The sequence below is a fragment of the Nothoprocta perdicaria genome, unplaced genomic scaffold (assembly GCF_003342845.1).
Source record: "Nothoprocta perdicaria isolate Ctin4 unplaced genomic scaffold, notPer1 scaffold_108, whole genome shotgun sequence".
NCBI lineage: Eukaryota > Metazoa > Chordata > Aves > Tinamiformes > Tinamidae > Nothoprocta > Nothoprocta perdicaria.
The window spans coordinates 1702353-1723002 of NW_020454183.1; the positions used below are offsets into that span (position 1 = coordinate 1702353).

At 38.4% G+C, this 20650-nt stretch overlaps 1 protein-coding gene across 1 annotated transcript in view; it reads left to right on the plus strand.

Moving 5' to 3' along the window:
* The first annotated feature begins 1724 nt into the window (after positions 1–1724).
* CATSPERB (cation channel sperm associated auxiliary subunit beta) overlaps positions 1725–20650 on the plus strand; it is a 45816-nt gene continuing 26890 nt past the window's right edge. Inside the window, exons 1-11 of the mRNA XM_026046914.1 lie at positions 1725–1973; positions 5962–6053; positions 7137–7289; positions 8724–8790; positions 10127–10222; positions 10753–10902; positions 14581–14673; positions 15763–15881; positions 18207–18239; positions 18836–18902; positions 20532–20578. Coding sequence (XP_025902699.1) covers positions 7137–7289; positions 8724–8790; positions 10127–10222; positions 10753–10902; positions 14581–14673; positions 15763–15881; positions 18207–18239; positions 18836–18902; positions 20532–20578 — 825 coding nt within the window. The 5' untranslated portion in view covers positions 1725–1973; positions 5962–6053. The remainder of the gene's footprint in view (positions 1974–5961; positions 6054–7136; positions 7290–8723; positions 8791–10126; positions 10223–10752; positions 10903–14580; positions 14674–15762; positions 15882–18206; positions 18240–18835; positions 18903–20531; positions 20579–20650) is intronic.

Genomic DNA, 20650 nt, shown 5'->3' on the forward strand with positions numbered 1-20650 from the left:
CCTCCGTGCACTCACAGGAACTCCCCGCAGTTCTGCTCACTGTCTGCTGGGCAGGGGAGCATTTTTAAGCAATTTTGATTGTGTCGCGCGGCGGGTCGGCGCATTCCCTGCCGGGCAGCTCCCTCCGCTCCGAAGGAGCCGAGCGAGACGAGGCAGCGGCGTCTCAAGGCGCACACGCCGCCGGGCAGGGGCGGCACAGGGCCCACGCCAGCTCCATGACACGAGCCGCCCGCCGCGGCTTCCCTCCCGGCGAGGACTCGGTCATGGCGCACGTCGCTTAACGGGCACCGGCCGCGCCGCTGCGCGCGGACAAGATGGCGCCAGCCCCAGGCAGGCGGCCCGCGCTGTGCTCTCCGCTGAGCCCGCTAACCTTGGCCGCGTCTGCCACACAGTGGCTACCACGAAGAATAGCCGGAAAGCCACAGGACAAGGCTGCTAAACAAGAGGGCTGGAGGGGGATTTATTTTTCAGTTAGCCTGAAGTGTGACAAGCCCGCCCATGGTGGTGCATCCTCGGCTTCCAGAGCCCTCTGCTCTTGCCCGAACTCCCCTCTCCTTGAGGAGGAAAAAGCAGTAAATGCTTTTGTTAATTCTTCCCCCATTATTATGTGCTAAACAGATCACTTGAAAATCACACTAGCACAAGCAGGTATGTTCACAGTGCTATATCCTGCCATGGAAAAAAAAGAAATGGATCTTCTCAAATTCACTTGGCCTTTTCAGTAGCACATCCTGCCTTCAGGCAGGGAGGAATGCTGCTCTCCTCACGGCAGAGGGGGCAGAGAAGCTGCTGGCCTCAAGCCCCTTTTGGGCCATAATTAACAGACCCAGATTTATGGCATCCATAGGGACGTTGGTCAGGAGCACAGTGCAATAAGGTGCCTCCTGATGCATTTTCATGGTGAGCGGGAAACACGGATTTTGCCACAGCTCTGACCCACAAATGGTGTCAGATAACATCAAATCTTCCCCTAAGCAGTCAGGATTCAAACCAGGGTTGTGTCTCAGACCAAGTGCTGGTAACACTTGGCCAAGTTCCTTATCTTCCTTGAAAAGGACTGCAGCATTTAAGGTTGCAAAATGTACAGTTAGATAGCATTACTTTATATTTACAATCATCAAGCAGAGCTTGGTTTGAAAATATGGCTCTGTCATGCTATTTCTTTTGCTGAAAAAAAAAATGAGTTTCCACATTACTTGGAATGGAAAAATGATGGCCCTGTGCAGCTTTCCACACAACACAACTGCTGCTTGCACACATGTGAAACAGCTGGTTTGGGGGTTGGCTGACAGGAGAAAATCTTCATAATTTTCAGCCTTCCAGTCAGGATGCATAACCTGTAGGACTCTGCCTCCAGGTGCTACTATCTGAGCATTATTACTTATATATATTTCTACAAGGTCTGATTCACTGTCCACTGGAGCCAACGGCATATTTTCCTTTGAGTGACTCGCTGGTCACAGACGAGTGCCAGCAGGGAGCTGGCATCTCCGCTAAGTTTCAATTCAAGACATAAAAAAAGGCAGTACCTCTCCCAGAGAACTTGCAATCTAAATAGGGCATAGCAGGTAGTGGTAGTCTGCCGTCGTTTCCTGTTCCAAGCGAACAATTTGAATGTTCAGAAATTTCAGACACTTCTGGATGTTTAACATAACTGTCTTAGTATAGTTTGCCTAGGACATTCCAAAAGTTTTCTTTCCTCCATCTGATGACTGATGTTCCTAAGTTAGTTGAGAGGCATATTAGCACCAGAATGAACTTCTGAAAAAAAAAATATTTTAAAATCAATGAACTCAGCCAAGCACTTTCTGTATTGCCTCTGCTAATTCTGGAGCTAAGTATGTTTGAATAGAAATGTGTCTCCTTAACCTTTGTTTAATCAGTTGGCCGATTCTGCAGTGATCCTATGTTCTATGTCTGCAAAATGAGATTTGCTGCTACAGCTTTACTGCAGGGTCAAGTATGATGAAAAAGTATGTTGAGAGAGAGCCAAAGCCTTGTTTAAACACAGATGTCTTAAATATTACAGATGTCTTCCATGTTTTGTTTAGCAAATAGGATAGGGGGCTGAATAGAATTGATGATGAGGGAACCGTTCACTGTTCAATCTCCAATCCAAACAAGTAGACACAGAGAATTACTAATTACTTGTTTGCATCTGCTTATTTTAAATAGGTCACAATGAACAAATGTGCAGTTCTTAAAAACCTGCAACAACTGGAGAACTCATGGTTTTATCACATATACCAACCACTAAGAACTCCGCTTTTTACGGCATCAGATCCTTTAATTTGAGATTGGGAGGGAAGCATGAGTTGTTTTTTCTTTCACTGCATCTCTTATGTTGCTGAGGAGTTTAGGCCTTAGTTTAGCACATAGCAGTAAGAGAAAAATTTAGAAAATAAAAAGGAAAGTGAACCAAAAGTAGTTTGTGGAAGCACAGGGAGAACAGAGACAGAGACACCATTGACCTTTAGATATTTTGTGATGGAAAGGGAGTGCGCTAGTTACGGTAAGTATTTGGAAAGCTCTCACAGCTTCTTTGAGACTAAGAAGAATGAGCTTGGCAGTGTGGACTGCACTGTGGCCTTTTCATCCTTCCCAGTGATTGTTGTTTTCTTTGTGATTGACTTTCTCCTGAGAATTGAATTTAGTAGAATATTATTATATCTAGTGATTTCTTTCATGTAGATTAAAAATCTCTTCTTCAATATGGGCCTTCATTTTTGATTTTATCCATCTTTTCAAAAATGCTTTTCTGTTATTTTAAACACTACTTGCAATTAATAAATACTGGTTTTCACTGCTTGTTTTAATCTTCTTGCCTCACTGGCTCAACATTGCTTTGTCCCCACAATGTTTGACAACTATTGCTCTCCTACACTGATAACTTGCTGCTGTGCTAACAGTAGAATATTTTTAAGATCTTATACATTGAATTCTTGATATCTTTTGGATATCAAAGCTAACATATTGACATCAAGAGTCTTGTCCTGGCTATTCTCAGAGGCTTTTTAGATGACTTGGGGACAACACTTTTCACCATCTGCTGTGTGATTGTGCCAGCAATCTCAGACCAGCTGGAAATCAGCTTGCTGGCATTTATAAAATACTTTAACATCTTTGCAAGTGCAAAAACTTTATTTATAATTCTATGAGCTGAGGATTGTATTATCTAGATGTTTTGTTGTAATGTTTATATCACATTATAAGTTAAACTGTAGACGGTTTGTTGCTGCTATGTGAAGCCATCTTCACAGTCCTTCTGATTTAAGCAACTGTTCAGATGGTTCATATATAATATATTTGTTTGTATCTACGTGTATATATTAACATGCCTAAGGCATATCTAGAGGCTATGTAGGGCAGTAGTGGCACTGAACAAAGGCTGTATTGGTTTTAGTTCTTCAGTTATGTTGTGCTTCCACCTGTTCAACTTCCTCTAAAAAACCTACCATGGTTTTGCCTTTGGCCAGCAAGGAAAACTGCCTACAGTCATGTCTTCATGATATTGCTGCACAGATACTTATAGCACAGCAGCTATATGAATCTGAGCTCATTTCCTTGTGTGTACTCCTTAAGAGGGGAAAAAAGGAGAAGCATTCAGAGAACGGGGGAATATCTAATAAACTTACCGCTTGCATTGGTGCTGTGACCTTTCTGCACTGTCCATAGAAGGATAAATATGGGTACTTGTGAGAGGAACGACATCTTTATAAAACAGGGACATTAAGAGCGCTTCTCTTTAGCTCTTGCGCTTAGCCACATGGGCCCAGCTCGGGGTGTGAGGAGGCCATGGCAGGCGGGCGCGAGGCTGCGCCGGGTGCTCCCCATCGCCGCCACAACCGTGGTAACTGGCCGTGTGTCCGCCCTTACTGCACGTGCGGTAGCCTTTGCCACATGAAGTGAAACACACCCAGCCTTGTGTAACCAGAATTTTCTTTCACGTTTGCCCCTCTGGCTGTCAACCTTTTTAAACTGCTAAAGGGAAAACACAAGCAGCTGCCCCTGGTCTGTACAGGCTAAGAGGTGGGATGGAAACACCAGCGCCCATGGGAGGAGGCAGTTGGGAACCCCAACAGCCAACAGTCGCCTCTAGAAGCCTCCGGGTGCCTCAGGCCGAGGAGCTGCGGCTGCTCGCTGCCAGTCTGGGAAGATGCCCATGGAGAGGCCTGCCCAGGTAGGTGGCGAAAAGGGAATGATTTCCCTGCTGCTGTGTGTGTTACAACAGCATGAGCAGCAAGTGCAGAGTCAGGGGAAATGCGGGAGTAAAGCTAGGGAAGTGAGACAGAGAAGAAAAATACTTATGTAAAGGAGGAGTCATCAAAGAAGAGAGTGCCTCAGACTTCACCTTAGTGCAGTGCCTTCTCACCTAGATCGCAGAGCACTTTATAAGTAGAAGCCTTCCTGATGTCCCCTGAGGTGGATGTGGAGCATCCAATGCACAGATAAGGAATTAAGTTGCCAACAGATGCACAGTCAGTCAGACACAGGCTGAGCCCTCACTCCTCTGCTCTGTCCTTACCCCTTCCTCCCTTCTCCTCATCTCACCACTGTTACGTGGCGTTATGAGGCAGGGTCAGAAAGACTTTAAGTATAGAAGCTGACTGAATTCCCACAGTAAGAAACCTTATCAGAATCCCGACATCCTCCATTTCAGAAAAAGGTGTTGTTAGATATCCTTATTTCTTGTATAGCTGATAGAAATGCTTTCATAATAGGTTGTTAGACAAGAAACTCTGGAAGATTTCTTTTGTTTTAACAGATAGGCTCGCTGATCTTGTGTATCACAGCTACAACAATTTTAAAGACATGTCCTGTGTTTTCAGGAGACTCGTATTTCGTGAAAGGCAAGTTGACCCTATTACTGAGTGACCAGTTCTGTTGTTGTTTAGCGGCACAGGTGGTAGTTACAGAATCACTTTGGAGACATGGTTCTTAAATTTATCCTGCAAGCATTTCATTATAAAAAGGCATTGGAATACTGCAATTAAGACGTGACTTACAAACTATTTTTAGAATAAAATGGTGGGGTGGGCAACTTACGATTTTTATATACTTGAGGACAGTTCTTTCTCTTCCTCGCTCCAGTTTGATTTACCTTTCTTATACTGCTCCCTAGGTCCTTGTTTTTTCCCAGGGCTCATGCAACCTCCCTGCCTCATGGCAGGCACTAGAGGTGCTTCATCATCTGATCAAAATGCAAGTGCCTGCTATTCCGATGCATTTCCAGTCCTGTAATGGTATTATGTAGACTTTCCAGCAAAATGAAGAGAATCAAATGTATGTCCTTTAATGCTGATTGTGTGACATCAGTTCCAGACCTGCTTTTTTGGAGAGCTTTTCCTGATTTTTTCTTCACTGGAACATTTGGAAATTATCTGTTTTATTCTTTGGGGAAGCAGATAAGATTACAAATATAATCTGCTAATGAAAGCTATTTTGAAAATGATACAGTGAGGTTTTTTTGACCTTTCAAGTTCTGAATTTGAGCTTTGGCTCATTCAGTATCATCAAGGGCACTTATCTGGAGTTCTACACTGCTAGGATCTATTCAAACCAAGTAGGTAGATTTTCTAGGGAGATAAAGAGTAGGATCTAATCTAAATGTGTGATACAAACAGATCTAGTTTAAACACATCAGTCATCTGCGTGGATGGATGATGGGATGGATGGATTGAAGGATAAAAGCAGCTATAAAAAGCACTCTAACATGAATGAGAAAGCAGGAAGTTTACATTCATATTATAGAACTAGAGCATCAGAAATTTCTTTAATAATCACAGAAATTTTCCTGATGCACAAAGGTGTTTTTATTTTTTTTTAAGATGCTATTTAATGTCTTAGGTGCTAAGTGAATGCATTACATCTCCTGCCACAAAATTGCTATTTGTCTTACAGATATTTTTGAAAAAGCTATTTCAGTAACTAAAATGTATTTGTTGCCTCTCCCAATTAAAGGTAATTTAAGCTTCTCATGCTTTTCTAACAAAGTGGATGAAGAGAAAGCAAGGTTTAAAGCAATCAAATTGTACCTAAATTCACAAAATCTGGTAAGTTCCTTTCTATGGATTGGCATGTAGTAGTCACAATTTGTTCATTTCATGGACACAGAAACACTTACTGTGTTTTTTTATCTTATATTTGTATTAGGAGGATTTTTCTAGAGATGGAATAATGGATTAACCTGAATGTAACCTAGCATGTAAATGATGATAATTTGGATCTCCTTTATATGTTCGTTCTTTATTGGCATAATATTATTAGTAAAGATTCATTTTGTTTATCAAGAGCAGTTACCTAAAAACCAGTTTGTGTTCTGTTGTTTACATGGTGTTAGAACTGAAGGATGCAGAATCACGGAATTAGATGTCAGCCATTGTTAACAAGTGACCTTGAAATTTGCATACAGTAATGCATTTCACAAATGGTATTTCTTTGAAAAATAAAGCTGGGAACCCGTGGAAATGTGTACTTGTTGCTGACAGCCAGTCTTTGGGCACATTTTGAAGCTACTCTCAGCTTCTTACCAAGAAGTCTGCATTTCAGTTTCTTTTCTGTACGGGGAGCAGGTACAGAAGCTATCATAATCTTGCAGCCAGATGTTGATTCTAAAACTTAGATCTCTACTTTGTAAATGCACATTTGACACCTTCAGTTAATTGCAGCCTGGCACTTCAAATTTGATTGTTTTCTGATACAAGTGGATGATCCTAAATATTCTACATACATAAATGTCCTTTCATGCAGAAAGTACATTGCTTTGAGCTTGTATGCAAGTTATGATGCATGCAATGTTCTTTTCATTTTTTTTAATGCCATAATGTTGCACAAAGGCAGGCTTTGAATGAAATAATTGTAAATATCAGCTGACATTATCCTGCTGTTAGTATTTGCAGTCACTGCAAATAGCAAGATCAATATTTACAAAACAAGAAGCTCGTACTCTTCAAAGCTGGCAGGGATGCAATATGCTTTATAATGATAACTCCAAATCTGCTTTCAAAGACAAACAGTAACAATGACTTTTTGGCTTTAGTAGCCTGTTAAGTGTTTGGCTGATTTATTAATTTCAATGAAAGGTATAGCATAAGATTTTGTAAGCTAAACCATGTATTTTTCTTTCCTTTTCAAAGATGATCAACTGTTATTTATATAATATAGAGGGGGAAGATAGTTTGGAAACAAGAAGGAAGCTTCTACTGAGGTATAATTCTGCAGGGCTTGCTCCCACCGTTGAGATCTTCAACAGCACCTATTCTCAGATCTTCTACTTCAAACTGATAATGGTAACATTTCCTTTTTCCCAGTACATGCTGAATTAACATGAGTTGTAAAGTAGTGTCAATGACCATACGAACACAATTGTTTCATTAATTCTTTGTGTTGCTGCAGAACCTGTAGCATTCACATTGATGATTACAGTAGATATCCTACCCTTTATTTTTCTCTACTAGGCAGCTAGGTTAGCTTTGTAATTCTTTGCATGGTCTAGCTTTGCATAATTAGAGACAAGAGAACAAGAGAAACATGTTTAAGTAAGGCTTACTCCGCTCTGATTCATTCATCACTGATACAGTATTATGAAGTTCAGGGTTGAAATAGGAAACAATGCTTACTGAAAGGTAAGGTAAGTAGTGGCAGGTGGTGGCTCTTACAAAAGAGGGATGAACTGTAAAGGTTGAAGAAACAGGGAGTGGCAAATTCAAAGCTAGAACTTCCATTTGGGAATATTGAATCTACTTTGCCCAGAAAAGATGTAATGCTATGAGCACTGAAGTTTTCATGATCCTCTGCATACATCCTTTTAACTGAATGGAGGAATTAAATACAGAACAAACATGGAATTTAAGTTTGAGTTGTTCAAGTAGCTCTGCAGGCTTTCTTTAAGCTTCAGACAGATCGAAGGAGTTTACAGTTGAGTGTAATATATATGAATTTTAAGAAACTTATTCCACATCATCACAAAATTACAGAAGAATCTGAAATTTAGTCTTAGCTGTGACATATCTTCAAGACACATCAGGTGTTGTAACTACAGCCTGTCCATAGCAGGATGCCTCGCTGCTTTATTGACACTGATATCATTACAGGTGATGAAATTTGTTCTTCAAAGGCACTTTATACTGCTATAGCTGTTCTTACACAGAGAGAAGTTACTCTGACATGGATCGCCTTTTCAGTAGCACAATTGTACCCACATTAGTATTGAACTGATCTAATTGTTTTTCCAACTGGTATGCTTACATTAACTAAACCTGAAGGTTAGCCCAAAATTTCTGTATATGTTCAAGGGCTGGTGAATTTAGTATCATGTCAGATCTATGAACATGAGCCGTTTAAAAAAGAAAAAAAAAAAAAAAAAAGAGGAAAGGAAAAGAGAAAAAGAATGAAAAAAAAGGAACCTTTTTTGTCCAAATGCTTATAATGGTATATCCAAAGGTAGGTATTTCTCTGATCAGCCAAACAAAGGGTTGATATGTAGTCAGAGTTTAATGGGACAGAAACAAAAGCATAAATGACTCCCAAGAATCAGCTGAGCCTTATTGGCTTCAGGCACAGGTGATTTGAAGAAATTTGCTGCAAGGACTTTTTCCTCCAACTGTAATAGTGCAGTGTTTCATAGGATGTAGGCACATAATCTGGAAAAGGGAGAGTTTTTAAATATGATCTTTGCAAGAAAGTTTTAAAATCTCAATGCTGGTTTTTTTTTATTTCTAAAGCAAGATGAAGACCTTGAAAGTACTTGGAGCATCGATATTCCCAGAGTAAACATTACATATAATACTGGTAAGAATTTTAAAATAATACTTTATATCAGCACATTTTCTTTGGATTCTGTTGAGCTGTTTCTGGCTCTTTAATGTTGTCCCCAAATTGATTATCTTTCCTGTTTGTACTACTGTGTTAAATACTTAAATACTGTTTTACTTTTGCACATTTTTGTCCTCTGATATTGTAGCTGTTCTATAGGTGGTTGGATTTGCTAAACCTCTTAAAATGTAATTGTATCAGTGTATTTACTTTTGTTGCTTTGGTTTTTTTTTCATTATTTTCCAAGGTTTTGCTGGTAGGAATGAGATTATTTGTTAATGGATGGAAGTATTCATTGCTCATTGTAGAAGAAATAACTGGAGTTGAGTCTTAAAGAAAGTCTCTTTTGATAACAGCTCTTCCCCACTTGAGAGTCATATCCACGGTCACAGGGGTATATTTAGTGTCAAGCTCCTGGAGTTTTGTTCAGTAACACCCTGTTTCTTTCGGTATTGTTGCTCTTTATATTTGTCTTTCCTAATATACCTGATATTCTTATTTTCTGTGCAGATTGGCTTTAGCTTTCCTAGATTCAATCCTCAATAAAGTCCTTCAGGTGATCTCTTAGCGTGCCTTTAAGCCTGCGATCTCTCCTAATTTAGTGTCTGGTCACTTCAACACTTTCCAAGTTCTGCTTCCCTATCATTATTGCAGGTATTAAGGAAATCTGCACAGCACTGATCACTGATACTGAATTAAATGTCCCCACAGCCTAAGCTACTATCAGCTTACTCTGCAGAAGTGCTTTTCTGCAACTCTGTGGCTGCCCTAGTGGTAGTACCCTGCCATTAGGGTGGGCATGAGAGGAACTAAGATGCAGACAAGTTTGTGAAAAGTATTGTAACTCTGCAGTTGTGCAAATGAGCAGTTGATTTCGAAATCTTGATACCAGGCTTCTGCTGAAATAATCTTTAGCAGTGTGACAGAAATCATTTTGAATAAAACTGGGCATTTGTAACTCAAACCAGCTGATATTCCAAACACTCTAGCTTGATACCTTCTTTATTTGTTATTCTTTCATTTAACTTTCACTTGATGCAGCCAAAGACATTTTCAGTGAATATTGAGAGTAAGTGAACACTGTCTTTAACAAGTAAAACATCCAGGTATGCGACTTCTTGTATTTGTCATATTTAGCTGACTTATTATGAACTGTGTAGTTGTGTATTTTTTTTCTAGATATGTACTGACGTCCTTGCACAGTAAACAGTGGTTACTAAAAAAAGGTTCGGTGAAGAAAGTCCCTTCTGTGAGTATCATTCCTTTGTTGACCCGGAAAGATTTTACTAATACTCATTTCATGTTCAAACAGACATTGCTCCAATAGAGGAATGGTTCCTAAAATTCAGGATGCATCATGGATTAAATATGTTTCCCACTGAAGGAACGTTACTGGATATTCTCAGAGGTGAGAATAAGAGAAGCTCCATTTCATGGAATTCAGAACATTATCCCAGACATCTTTCCATTGAAACTCAATCTGTGCTACAGGAGGCTTCAAGTTGGGTTTCAGATTCTGCAGCTGTTAAGCCTAATTTTCAGTCTCCATGGTATTCTTTTTAATACAGAGGCATGGAAAGTTTTATTTAAGAAATATTTTTTTTAAAAAAAAAGTCTTTAAACTTCACACAAAGGATTTTTGTCATAGTATGTATACTAAACACCTTAGTATAATTGTTTCATGTTAAAAGCATGGCCTTATTTTCAGTGGTTTTTTTTCCTTAATATGTATATGTTTCTGAATGTATTCTTCCTTTTTCACTAGAGGAAAAGCTGTCTAAACAATTTATTTGCTTACGTGTTTACTATGCTTAACCTCCTGTCTACTATATTTTTTGTCCTAGTCCCCAGATCTGTAAAGCCTGACGACCGTTTCCTGTGTGTACAGCTTATTTGTGCTTTACCTGTGCTAAGCAGCTGGACTTTTCTCTTCCCCAGAACCAATTCTTCAATGGCAACTTGGTGAAAGAATACCCGCTGAGCACCTGGATGCTGTGCTGCCTCATGTAATAAATATCACGTTGTCGGCATCTCCTTGTGCTAATGATGTGGCAGTTATTGGTCTCATCTGTAATGCTACAGCTCCTGGTAAGTGTAGATTGTTGGGCTTTCACAAATGCACAGTGACTTTGACAGGAGAAAAGTAGTGAACATGTAAAAGGCCTGATACTTTCTGAATTAGTTATAACTTCTCAATTTACCTTCTGTAGTCATCTGTGTTCCTCTCAAATGAATTTAACCAATGAAGCAGTCTGGTATAATGATTTAAATAAGATTTAGGCATAACCAGAAAGAAAGTAAAATTATATTATTCTCTGTATTTTTATATATTTTGTAAATATATTCTAACTCTACCTATTGAGTTTTATTCCTTTGTCTAAAAAAGGCCGAGTATTTAAAAAAAAAAAAAAAAAAAAATCTAAAAAGGCTAGATGAAATGTTCTGAGCCAAGAAAGGACATTCAAAGGTCCAGGAGTGTTTAATTTAGAAATCAATAAAGGAGAAAAAGGTATATTTCTATAAAACATCAAAATTGTAGATGAAAGGCCTCTTGAGAATATGCTTTCAGAATGAGGACTCTCAGCTTCTCCTTTTGTTTTAAGGCAGGCTATAAATACATAGACATCATTATCTCATTATGTGTTGGGAAAAAGAATAATCTTGTTTTCAAGAGGGCTGTGTGGCTTTGCAGAGATGTGATCTCTGTTGTTCTTATATCCTCAGGTGGGATTCCTCTCTCTGAATTTAGTTATGTACAACTGGGCATCGTTTATGGCTTTGTTGCATAAACTTATTTTATAATCGAGCAAGAGAAATAAGCATTTTTAGGTAGCACAGTTCATTGCACTTAACTGTTGGTGAATGGCAGATAATTCACATGCTGACATTGCTTCTCTCAAAGGAAAATTAGGTCATTTGTTCAGGTGAAAATTCTTACGTGGTAGATATTTATGGTTAGATGAGATCAATTCTACCTCATTTCATGTCTGAATGAAATGTTAACTAGTCTCTCAACATCTCCAACCTAAAATGATTAAGAAGAAGATTCTTCTAAACTTCTCATGTACTTCTCTGTAGATTTGCTTGCAGCTTCCCTTCTCATTTGGACACCTGCCACTGGCCTGTACATCATGTTTTACCTTATATCCTGCTGGCTATGCCCAAATCCTGCATTTTTTTCCCCCCTGCAAATATCACAAGATTCAGCTTTTCCAACCTTTCACAGCATAAAAAGCCTCATCACTTTCTCTTGGTTCCATCTTCAGTGTTAGGAAAAGCTAGGGGAATCTCACATCTTCACCTGTATTCAGAGTGCTGCCACAAATGTCCTTGTTTCCTTGCCACTTGCACTGTTTTTCTTTAGTATAAATGTTCTCACAATAGCCTCACTGTACTCATTAAGTGTTTATGATATGTAAGACTTAGGTCTCCCACACAGTTGTTGAGTTTTCTACTGCATATTGTTTTTCTGGTGGTGTCACTCACTCCTTAGAATTTGCAGACGCTTTCAGAACTGTCTTATTGTTCCTCGTTGCTCAGATCTATCCTCAAAGCAGTCTGCTACACCAACAACTCCAAAATTTGTGGTCTACTTAGACTGCTACTCTCTTCCTCACTTAGACTGCTACTCTCTTCCTCACTTTCCAGATGGATACCTGAGGCACTGAGCAGTGATAGACCTGGCGGCAGTAATTCAGTATTTTATTCCTGTATCTAACAAGCAGTCCCTGTCTAAGATTTTGTGTTGATCGACGTCCAGATCCAGGAAAAAAGTCGCACTGTACAAGTGAATACTGTAGAAGTGTTAGGCAATTGCCTGCATTATCAAGGCCTTAAAACATCCTGTGAAAGTGGATGGGACAAGCTGTTCCCAGGAAAAGTAGCAATGTGCGCTCGCCCTTTAATAGGCACCACCCAAGACACCCACTCCATAAGTTTTCTATATCATGGAACTATTTGTTTGCTCTAACACAGTATGTTGTTTAGAAATAAATCTTCTACATGTCTTACTACCTTGAACAATTTCAATATTTAGCAAACTCGTGTTAACATACCATAACGAGGTCTGCTGAAATGAACTTCACAATGATACGCAGGCTGGAGGATCTGCAAGGCCAATAAAAGTGACTGCTCCCATCTAATGGCTAGAAGAAGAATAGCAGAAAAATAAAAGTGAATGTGATGTCTGCTTTTTACTTGCAGCAGTAACTGTAGACATATAAGAAGGTATGTTCTCTGATCCAGAGAGTTCAAAATAGGCCACTAAGAGGAAAGGTAGTATGAAGATAAAGCTACCGAATCTTTTAAAATACATGCTTTATAACATGATCACAGTACAACTTTAAATATTAATTGAACTATAGATCCAGTTTTTATTCCAGTTGCCTTTGAGCAGAACTCATATCAAGATATGGAAACAGCAGTATATTCAGATATGGAAGCTAGATGGTCTCTAGAGGTCCCTTCCAACCTCAACCATTCTGTGACCTGCTCCATTCTGTGACAGCTGACGGTGGTCAGCTCAGTGATAGAAAAGGAGACATTCCACCTCATGGAGCCTCAAAACTTTTTCCAAATTTACTTTTTCAGTCTTCCTTTAGTTGTCTCCATGTTGCCTTTTACCTACAAAAAGTTGAATTCATAAGGCAAATATCACTTAATATTGCTAGACCAGGCACAGATAATGTATTCAAGCTGCCATATGTTCTATTAAAATTTATGCCGTGTTTTTCAGAATTATTTTTTGCAATTTCTTATACCCTAATTGAAATGAAAACCATTGGGTATAGAAACTAGGGCGAAAGCAGTTGGTAGGAATTCTTCACTTCATTACAATTTCAGTACAAAATCTGACAAATTTAATGGAAAACCAGTATAAGTATGAAAGGCAACGCTGGCTTGTGAGGGTCCAGTATTTATTCGTTAAACTCAAGAAACTTAGGGCCAGCTAAAAATGTCTCTATACTTAACACTTTCAAACTTTAGTTTTTAGATATCTATCTACATCTCCTTTGTTTTTCCCTCTTCTGTTTCTGTGCTAATATTCATTGCAATTTCTTTGCTTTAAAGGTCCCTTTCCAATCTTTCTGAAAAAGTAAGTCTGGAGTCAAGCCCTCTAAAACAAGTCCCCAGAGCGAGATGCTCACAGCTTTTGAAACAGTGTATTGCTCAGGATGCTACTGTGAATTGTATTTGAAATGAGAACTATCTTTTCTTTTTTCTTGTACAGTGTTAAGCGTGGGCAGTTTGCACTAGGTAATAATCAGAAGTTCCTAAAGAAGGATAGGAGGAGTTTTCTCAGTGAAATTCCTAAAGAAAGACTGGGGCTTGACATCAATTGCTATTCTAGTTGCAAAATAATTCTGGAACTGCTGATAGTTTCGGGTCAGAACGATTGATGTTGATCTATTTGGGTAACAAAAATCAGCCTGCAGATTTGTTTGTAGATGTTAAACCCAATATGACAACAGCTATGACACAGGAGTTTAAAATGAGCTTCATTTTGTATTCATGCTGTCCAAACCAGCTTTCATTTGGCTCTCACATAGGCAACAATTCTATGAAGGAAGCAATAGAAGTCATAGAATTTCCAGACTTCACTTCTAATATATTCTTTTGATGTTAATAATATTTTTATCTGAATAGAGAATGTACTTTCTGTGTCAGAAAATATATTTCTTAGAAAGATCTAATATTAGAGGTCAAATTTTAAAATACATCTCCCTTTTGTTTCTTTGTGAATATTTTTTTTCCTTCGCTTTTCAGGTGTGTATGTCGGTGTTACCTACGCTGGATTCGCATTTGACAATACAACATGGTTCAACATGACGAGGAGCCTGTGTCAGAGCAATGATGATGGTGAATTTGACTTTTCAATGGTTTAGCAATGCAAATCTCACAGGGAGAAAGATGACATTTAATATACTAAACTTACAGTATTGGGAGGGGGAATTACTTATATATATATGTACACGTAGGGAGAGAGATTTGGGAATATATAGACCTTCTCCGCTTGTGAAACGAAAGTAACAGATTTTTCAAGTCAAGTATAGCCTGAGAACAGTTGTTCTAGCTCTTATAAATTTTATTTAATGACTATGAGAATCCACCAAAAAAAAAAAAAAAAAAAAAAAAAGTTTTGTCTGTGAAAGCAAAGAGGCAGCAAAAGTGAGCTGTGGGGAAATCTGTCACACATAATCAAAACAATAGCCATAATTTACAATGTTAAGTAGAGTTATGAGTATTAGCTCCCAGATGCTGCTTCTAAATGTATTTTGTACGTCTCCTTTGAGAATCAGGACTAAAGATCAGCAAGTAAGGGATTATATTCAATGTTAACTGAATATTCATGTTTTTATCATCTGGCTGTAGTCTGTGGTGGTTGTTTGATTACATCTACATTGCTTGCATGATAGCATCTGAGTCATTGCATGAAGAATATTGTATTCTGTGCATATACACCCAGACTTTGATGCTATGGTTGTACCTGTCATGAAATTTTACATATATTGCTCAGTACAGTCTTTTTGTTTTGATAGGGATTGTTGATCTAAAAGAAATTTGCTTCTCTTTTGAGGCTAGGATGCTATTTAAGGACTATGTGCATGTAAAAACTGAGCAAGAAGGGGATTTTTTGACATAATCTAGGTGGAACAATTCACTCTCAAAGCTTAACAACTGTAGCAAGCACTATTTCAGACATGGATCTTACCATTTTGTGTCAAGCACTTGCAGCTCTTACATGGCAGTGTGATCCAAACTCTGCCTAGGTGACCCCACGTAGGTGGCCTTGACTGTGGGTTACCCTTCAGGCTGGCTCTCTGCATGAACTTTGCCTTGTGTTTTGGGGGGAAACACCCTGGGGAGTTGTGAAAACTCTGGGGTAGACTCGAGCAATGTCAAATTATGGACAGTTCTTCACAGTGTTTGGTTTTTTTCCCTCCCAAGTGTGTGATGGCCTCTCACTTCTGAAGATAGTCTTAACGAATCACCATTTAGTGCTGCTTACCACAGTGGGCTTATACATCAGTGAAGATCTATGCTATCCTACTGGAAAAATCCTAACGGTATGTGAGTTTAAACTTCAAGCAGCTTTTTAAGTCAGTTTTGTGAAAATTTAGCCAAATAGCAAGTGAGAAATTAAAGCTATTTTCTAGAGAGGTATTCTGAAAATATGACTCTGTACATATTGAGAGGCTGAGTGAGCTGGGCCTTTTTTCTCTGGAGAAGAGACGGCTCAGAGGGGATATGATTAATATGTATAAGTTCAGGAAGGGAGAATGCAGGGAGGAAGGGGACAGGCTGTTCTCACTGGTGGCCAGCGATAGGACGAGGGGTAATGGCCACAAGCTGAAGCACAAGAAGTTCCGTCTCCAGGTGAGGAGCAACTTCTTTACTGTTAGGGTGACAGAGCAGTGGAACAGGCTGCCCAGGGAGATTGTGGAGTCTCCTACTCTGGAGGTCTTCAAAACCCGCCTGGATGCCACCCTGTGCCACATGCTCTAGGTGTGCCTGCTTGAGCAGGAAGGTTGGACTAGATGATCTGTAGAGGTCCCTTCCAACCTTAAATATTCTGAAATATTCTGAAATATTCTGAAATACATAGTCAGTTTTCTGCTTTCTTCCTGTGAAAGGTTACATTTTGAAGTCACAGCTAAGAGACTATGAAAATCAAAGTAGTGAATAAGGTCAAGGAACAAATTGCTCATTTTTTAAAAAAAGTTATTCTCTTGTGACATAAATTCTGTACATGAAATAATCATATCATTGAAGTATTTTGAAGAGCGAAACCAGCAATCATTTATTTGTTATTACATATTTATTTTGTTTCTTTTAAGGAGGTATATCTTACAATGGAAATGATGTATCTTTTTGTTAATTTAAAGCTGTTCCAACAGTCAAATTTTCAAAGAGTTTTGTTAATCTGAACTGCTTGAAATCCAGCTAGCTAGGCTGATTAGTTCTTCATTTTGAAGATCTTTCCTTTCAATTATTATTAATTAAGATTTCCTTTCAATTATTAATGTATGTTTCCTTTTATATGGTACGTGTGTCCATTCAAATAGCCCTGTCTTGACTTTTTATTTCCATGACAGATCAATCTGTGCTCAGAACTGATTTTTCTATGCACAGAAAGGACAATTGGTTTTGTGAGTTGGGACACAGGACGTTGCAGATCCTCCCAGTGGGTGTTTATGGGGACTGCTCATGGTGACTGAGGCAGGATTTGGAGCAGAGTTAATGAGGTCACCTGTAGAGGAGTTAAATTATTTGCACTAATAAAACATAGATTTTCCTTCAGGAAAGCCTGCTTACGGTCTTGCCCTCTTCCAGGTTCAGTAGCTGCAACAAAAAAAATTAAGAGTTATTTGGCACCACAGGGTAACACATGCAGCCCTGTGCTTTAGTGGCCTGGTCACAGCCGCTGCGCCTGCCACTTAAACTCACGGTTTGACTTCCACGTGGCTGCACCTGGCGAAAGCAGCTGAGGAGAGAGTCCAGAAAAACCTCAGCCATGCAGAAAGGTGTATTGCATTTCTGTTTCTGGATTTCACTGCCGCATTGTTGAGGAAGTCTTTGCAGTGTATCAGAAAATTTGTAATTTTAGGAAGTCTAACTTTTCTTTTTTGGATTGTCGTGGTGTTGCAAAAGGTTCGGCCTTCACACAAATGTCATCTTGCTGCCGAAGTTCTACCTTTTCTGAAAGTGCGGTGCCAGAAGACTCTCTTCATAGAAAGCCACTAGATTTTATTTTATTTTGTACAGAAGTTGAAAAAAACTGTTTTTTTCCTGATCCTTTACTTAGCTAAAATGGCCATCTATTTCTATTTTTTTTCCCAAATTTTCAAAATGTCAGCCTGAGACATAAAGCCTGCAAGGAGAATTTTACTCCCAGGTAGTTGGTTTAGCAAAATTATGAATTGTCCTGTTGAAAGACTCCATATTGAGCTATCTTAATGACGAACAATACTGCTAGATCTGCCTTTACTGTGACTTCCAGGAAGGCATCTTTCTGGAATTAAAAGACTCTGTGTGAAGTATCTGAATGTTCCCATTTCTCTAAATTATGTATGTGCAGTTTTATATGATGTACAGATATCAGATGTATAATCACAAGTTTTGTGCACAAATATTTCTCTCAAAATATTTAATTCATTTTAACGAATTAGAGGAGCAAGACCATGCCCACAAAATAAGACCTCATTAAAGGATCACATTCTATTGCTGTAGCTAATGCCAATATTGCCATATGATCCAATGATAAAAGAATTTTAGAAAGATAAAAGAAAAAGGACAAGAAAACTTATAAATACACTGGCAGATATCTTTTACTAGCATTACAATTGTGTGCTGTCTGTGCTATTTTTATTCTTCATTCTTTTTTTCCCTAGTTCTATAATGTGACCTTTTGTGGCTTTGAAATGGTAAGAAATCTGGAAATACAGTCTATTTTCAACATTTGTATTTGCAAATCTCTTTAGAACAGTAAATATTTATTTGAAAGTATTTTAACTCTTTGGGATAAAATAGATCACATTTAACATCTTAACATAGAGTCATTTGGGGATAAAATGTTAAAAAAAATGCAGTGCTGGATTAAAAACTGTTAGTGGCAGCTGCTGAATTTGGCTGGCATGTAGCCAGATGATACTCTTATCAGGTATGCATTGGGGTGTGTTTAAGCAGTTTGATCAAGCAGAGTTTTGATTTTCTGGGTAATTAAAGTAGTTTAGTCTCCAGTGGGTGGTATCTCTGTGGTTCTTTTTTTATGTCCAAACATTTCTCTATCTTGATTAGCAGAATAATTCATAATGTTACTTTCTTGGAGGACTTTCACAGTACTGACCAGGCTCAGTCTGGCTTATCATGAAATGAGTCAAGTTCTAGGTGGCCTGGCAACATCCAAATACAATAAATGATTTTCCATGCTTATTGTTGAAAGTAAATTGTAGTGTTATTTGCAGATTTATTTACATGTCAAAGGACGTTTGACTTATTTCTATCTTTTTATTTCCTATAGCATGATTATTTCAGCGCAAATTTATGGTATAATACTCAGTGTCTAGCCAACAGAGAAACCTATGAAGGTAAAATATCAACATTTTAAATTTGCGAGAAAAAGAGGGGGAAAAATCATGAAAATTATAGAATGCTTTGCAAAGTGAATTGAGTTCAACTAACTAGCCTCAGATTTGTGAACGAATACATATTCCACTAAGCTTGCATGGAATTTGGGGAGCAGTCTCCATAGTTCATGTGAATATATTCTTAATTGCCATTTTTTTTTAATTTAGAGCTCTCAAATATCTTTATAATTTTGTCCTTTTTCTAATATTCTTCCGGAACTCATTATGTCAGGCAAGAGGAACAGTAGCCTATGACTGTGACATGTCGGTGCAGCTTGTGGAAAGGCTGTATGGACAAAACCTTGGGCCGCCTCAGTGCCTTTAACCCAGCTCTTTAAAGCAACGAGGTTGCTTTAGATCTTGTCCTGAAGCAGTTACCTGTTAGGCAGTTTGTTGGTAAGACCACCACCTAATGCACAGAATGCAAAGAGCACCTACTGGTACAATCAACCCTGCTAAGTGACCACTGTGATATTGAGAAGAGGATTCTTTCATGTACATTCATGTAAAATGAAGTTACTCAGGTCTTGGAAGAGATTAGTCTATGGACAACTGAATACAGCTTTAAAGAGTATGTGTGTATATACACACACACACACACACACACACACACACACACACACACACACACACATATATATATATATAAGATTTTACAGTAGTGAGGGAATAAAATTTGAAACCCATGTGTGCATTCTTTGGTTCTTAATATTGCTTTGCATATTTATTTGAATGCAAAGCAACTCTTTTGGCTATACAAGTTGGAAACAACATTTGAAAAACCCAGATTGCAAATCTGAAAAGGTGTTATGATGTGTATGGAGATATAGCATATCCAGAGGTTGGTGTGTTCCTGCAGTATAGAGCTAGTTGAAGGAAAGTATTCTTGTCCCAGAATTAGTCTTTTTGAATACACTACCATTTCTTGTTTTATAAAAGGGTAGACTGGGAAAGGACTCAATTCATAACCAGTGTAGAAAAGGGTCTAAGGAATTTCTTACGGTACAAGAAGGAAGTTCACCAGACAGTTAATAGACAGGAGATGTAAAACAAATGAAGGGAAATATTTCAGATTTTTCAGTTTTCAAATATTTCAAATCTTTCAAAATTAAGGAAAACAAATTTATAAATTCCTGTTGAACGGGATGATCTAGAGAAGTCCCTCAACCACAAACATGTAAAGATTCTATAGGATTTTATAGATTATATAGGAGATTATTCTCTACATATCCTAGCTCTGATTGCTTTTCCCTGTGCCCAAATACTAGACTAGATGAACCAATCCCTGCTTTAAATGACTATTATCTTGGATACCAAAATACACGTTTTATGTCTTTAAAATTCTTTTAAATATTTCACTAAATTGAGGAAAATACTGCACAGGCAATAATGTTTGTCCTAAGCTGCCCAGAAATATACCAGCAGGCACATCTATTTTCTTTATGCAGTGCAGCGTCTGTAGATTTAATATTTCTATAAAAATGTATAAGATCAATCAATTAAACTGATATAGACTCTGTTTTAAAATTACTTGCCAAACAATCTGTATTTTTTTAAGAGATAGATTAATGAAGATTTTGTTTATTCTAGAGGATGTTATTAGCGTCACATTCAACAAAGAGAAGTCATGGAGCCTGGTAAGACAATAGGAAATTTGCAATAGCTTCAACAGTATGTTTTATGGCACAAGTTTTGTCTGATGGTTTAAT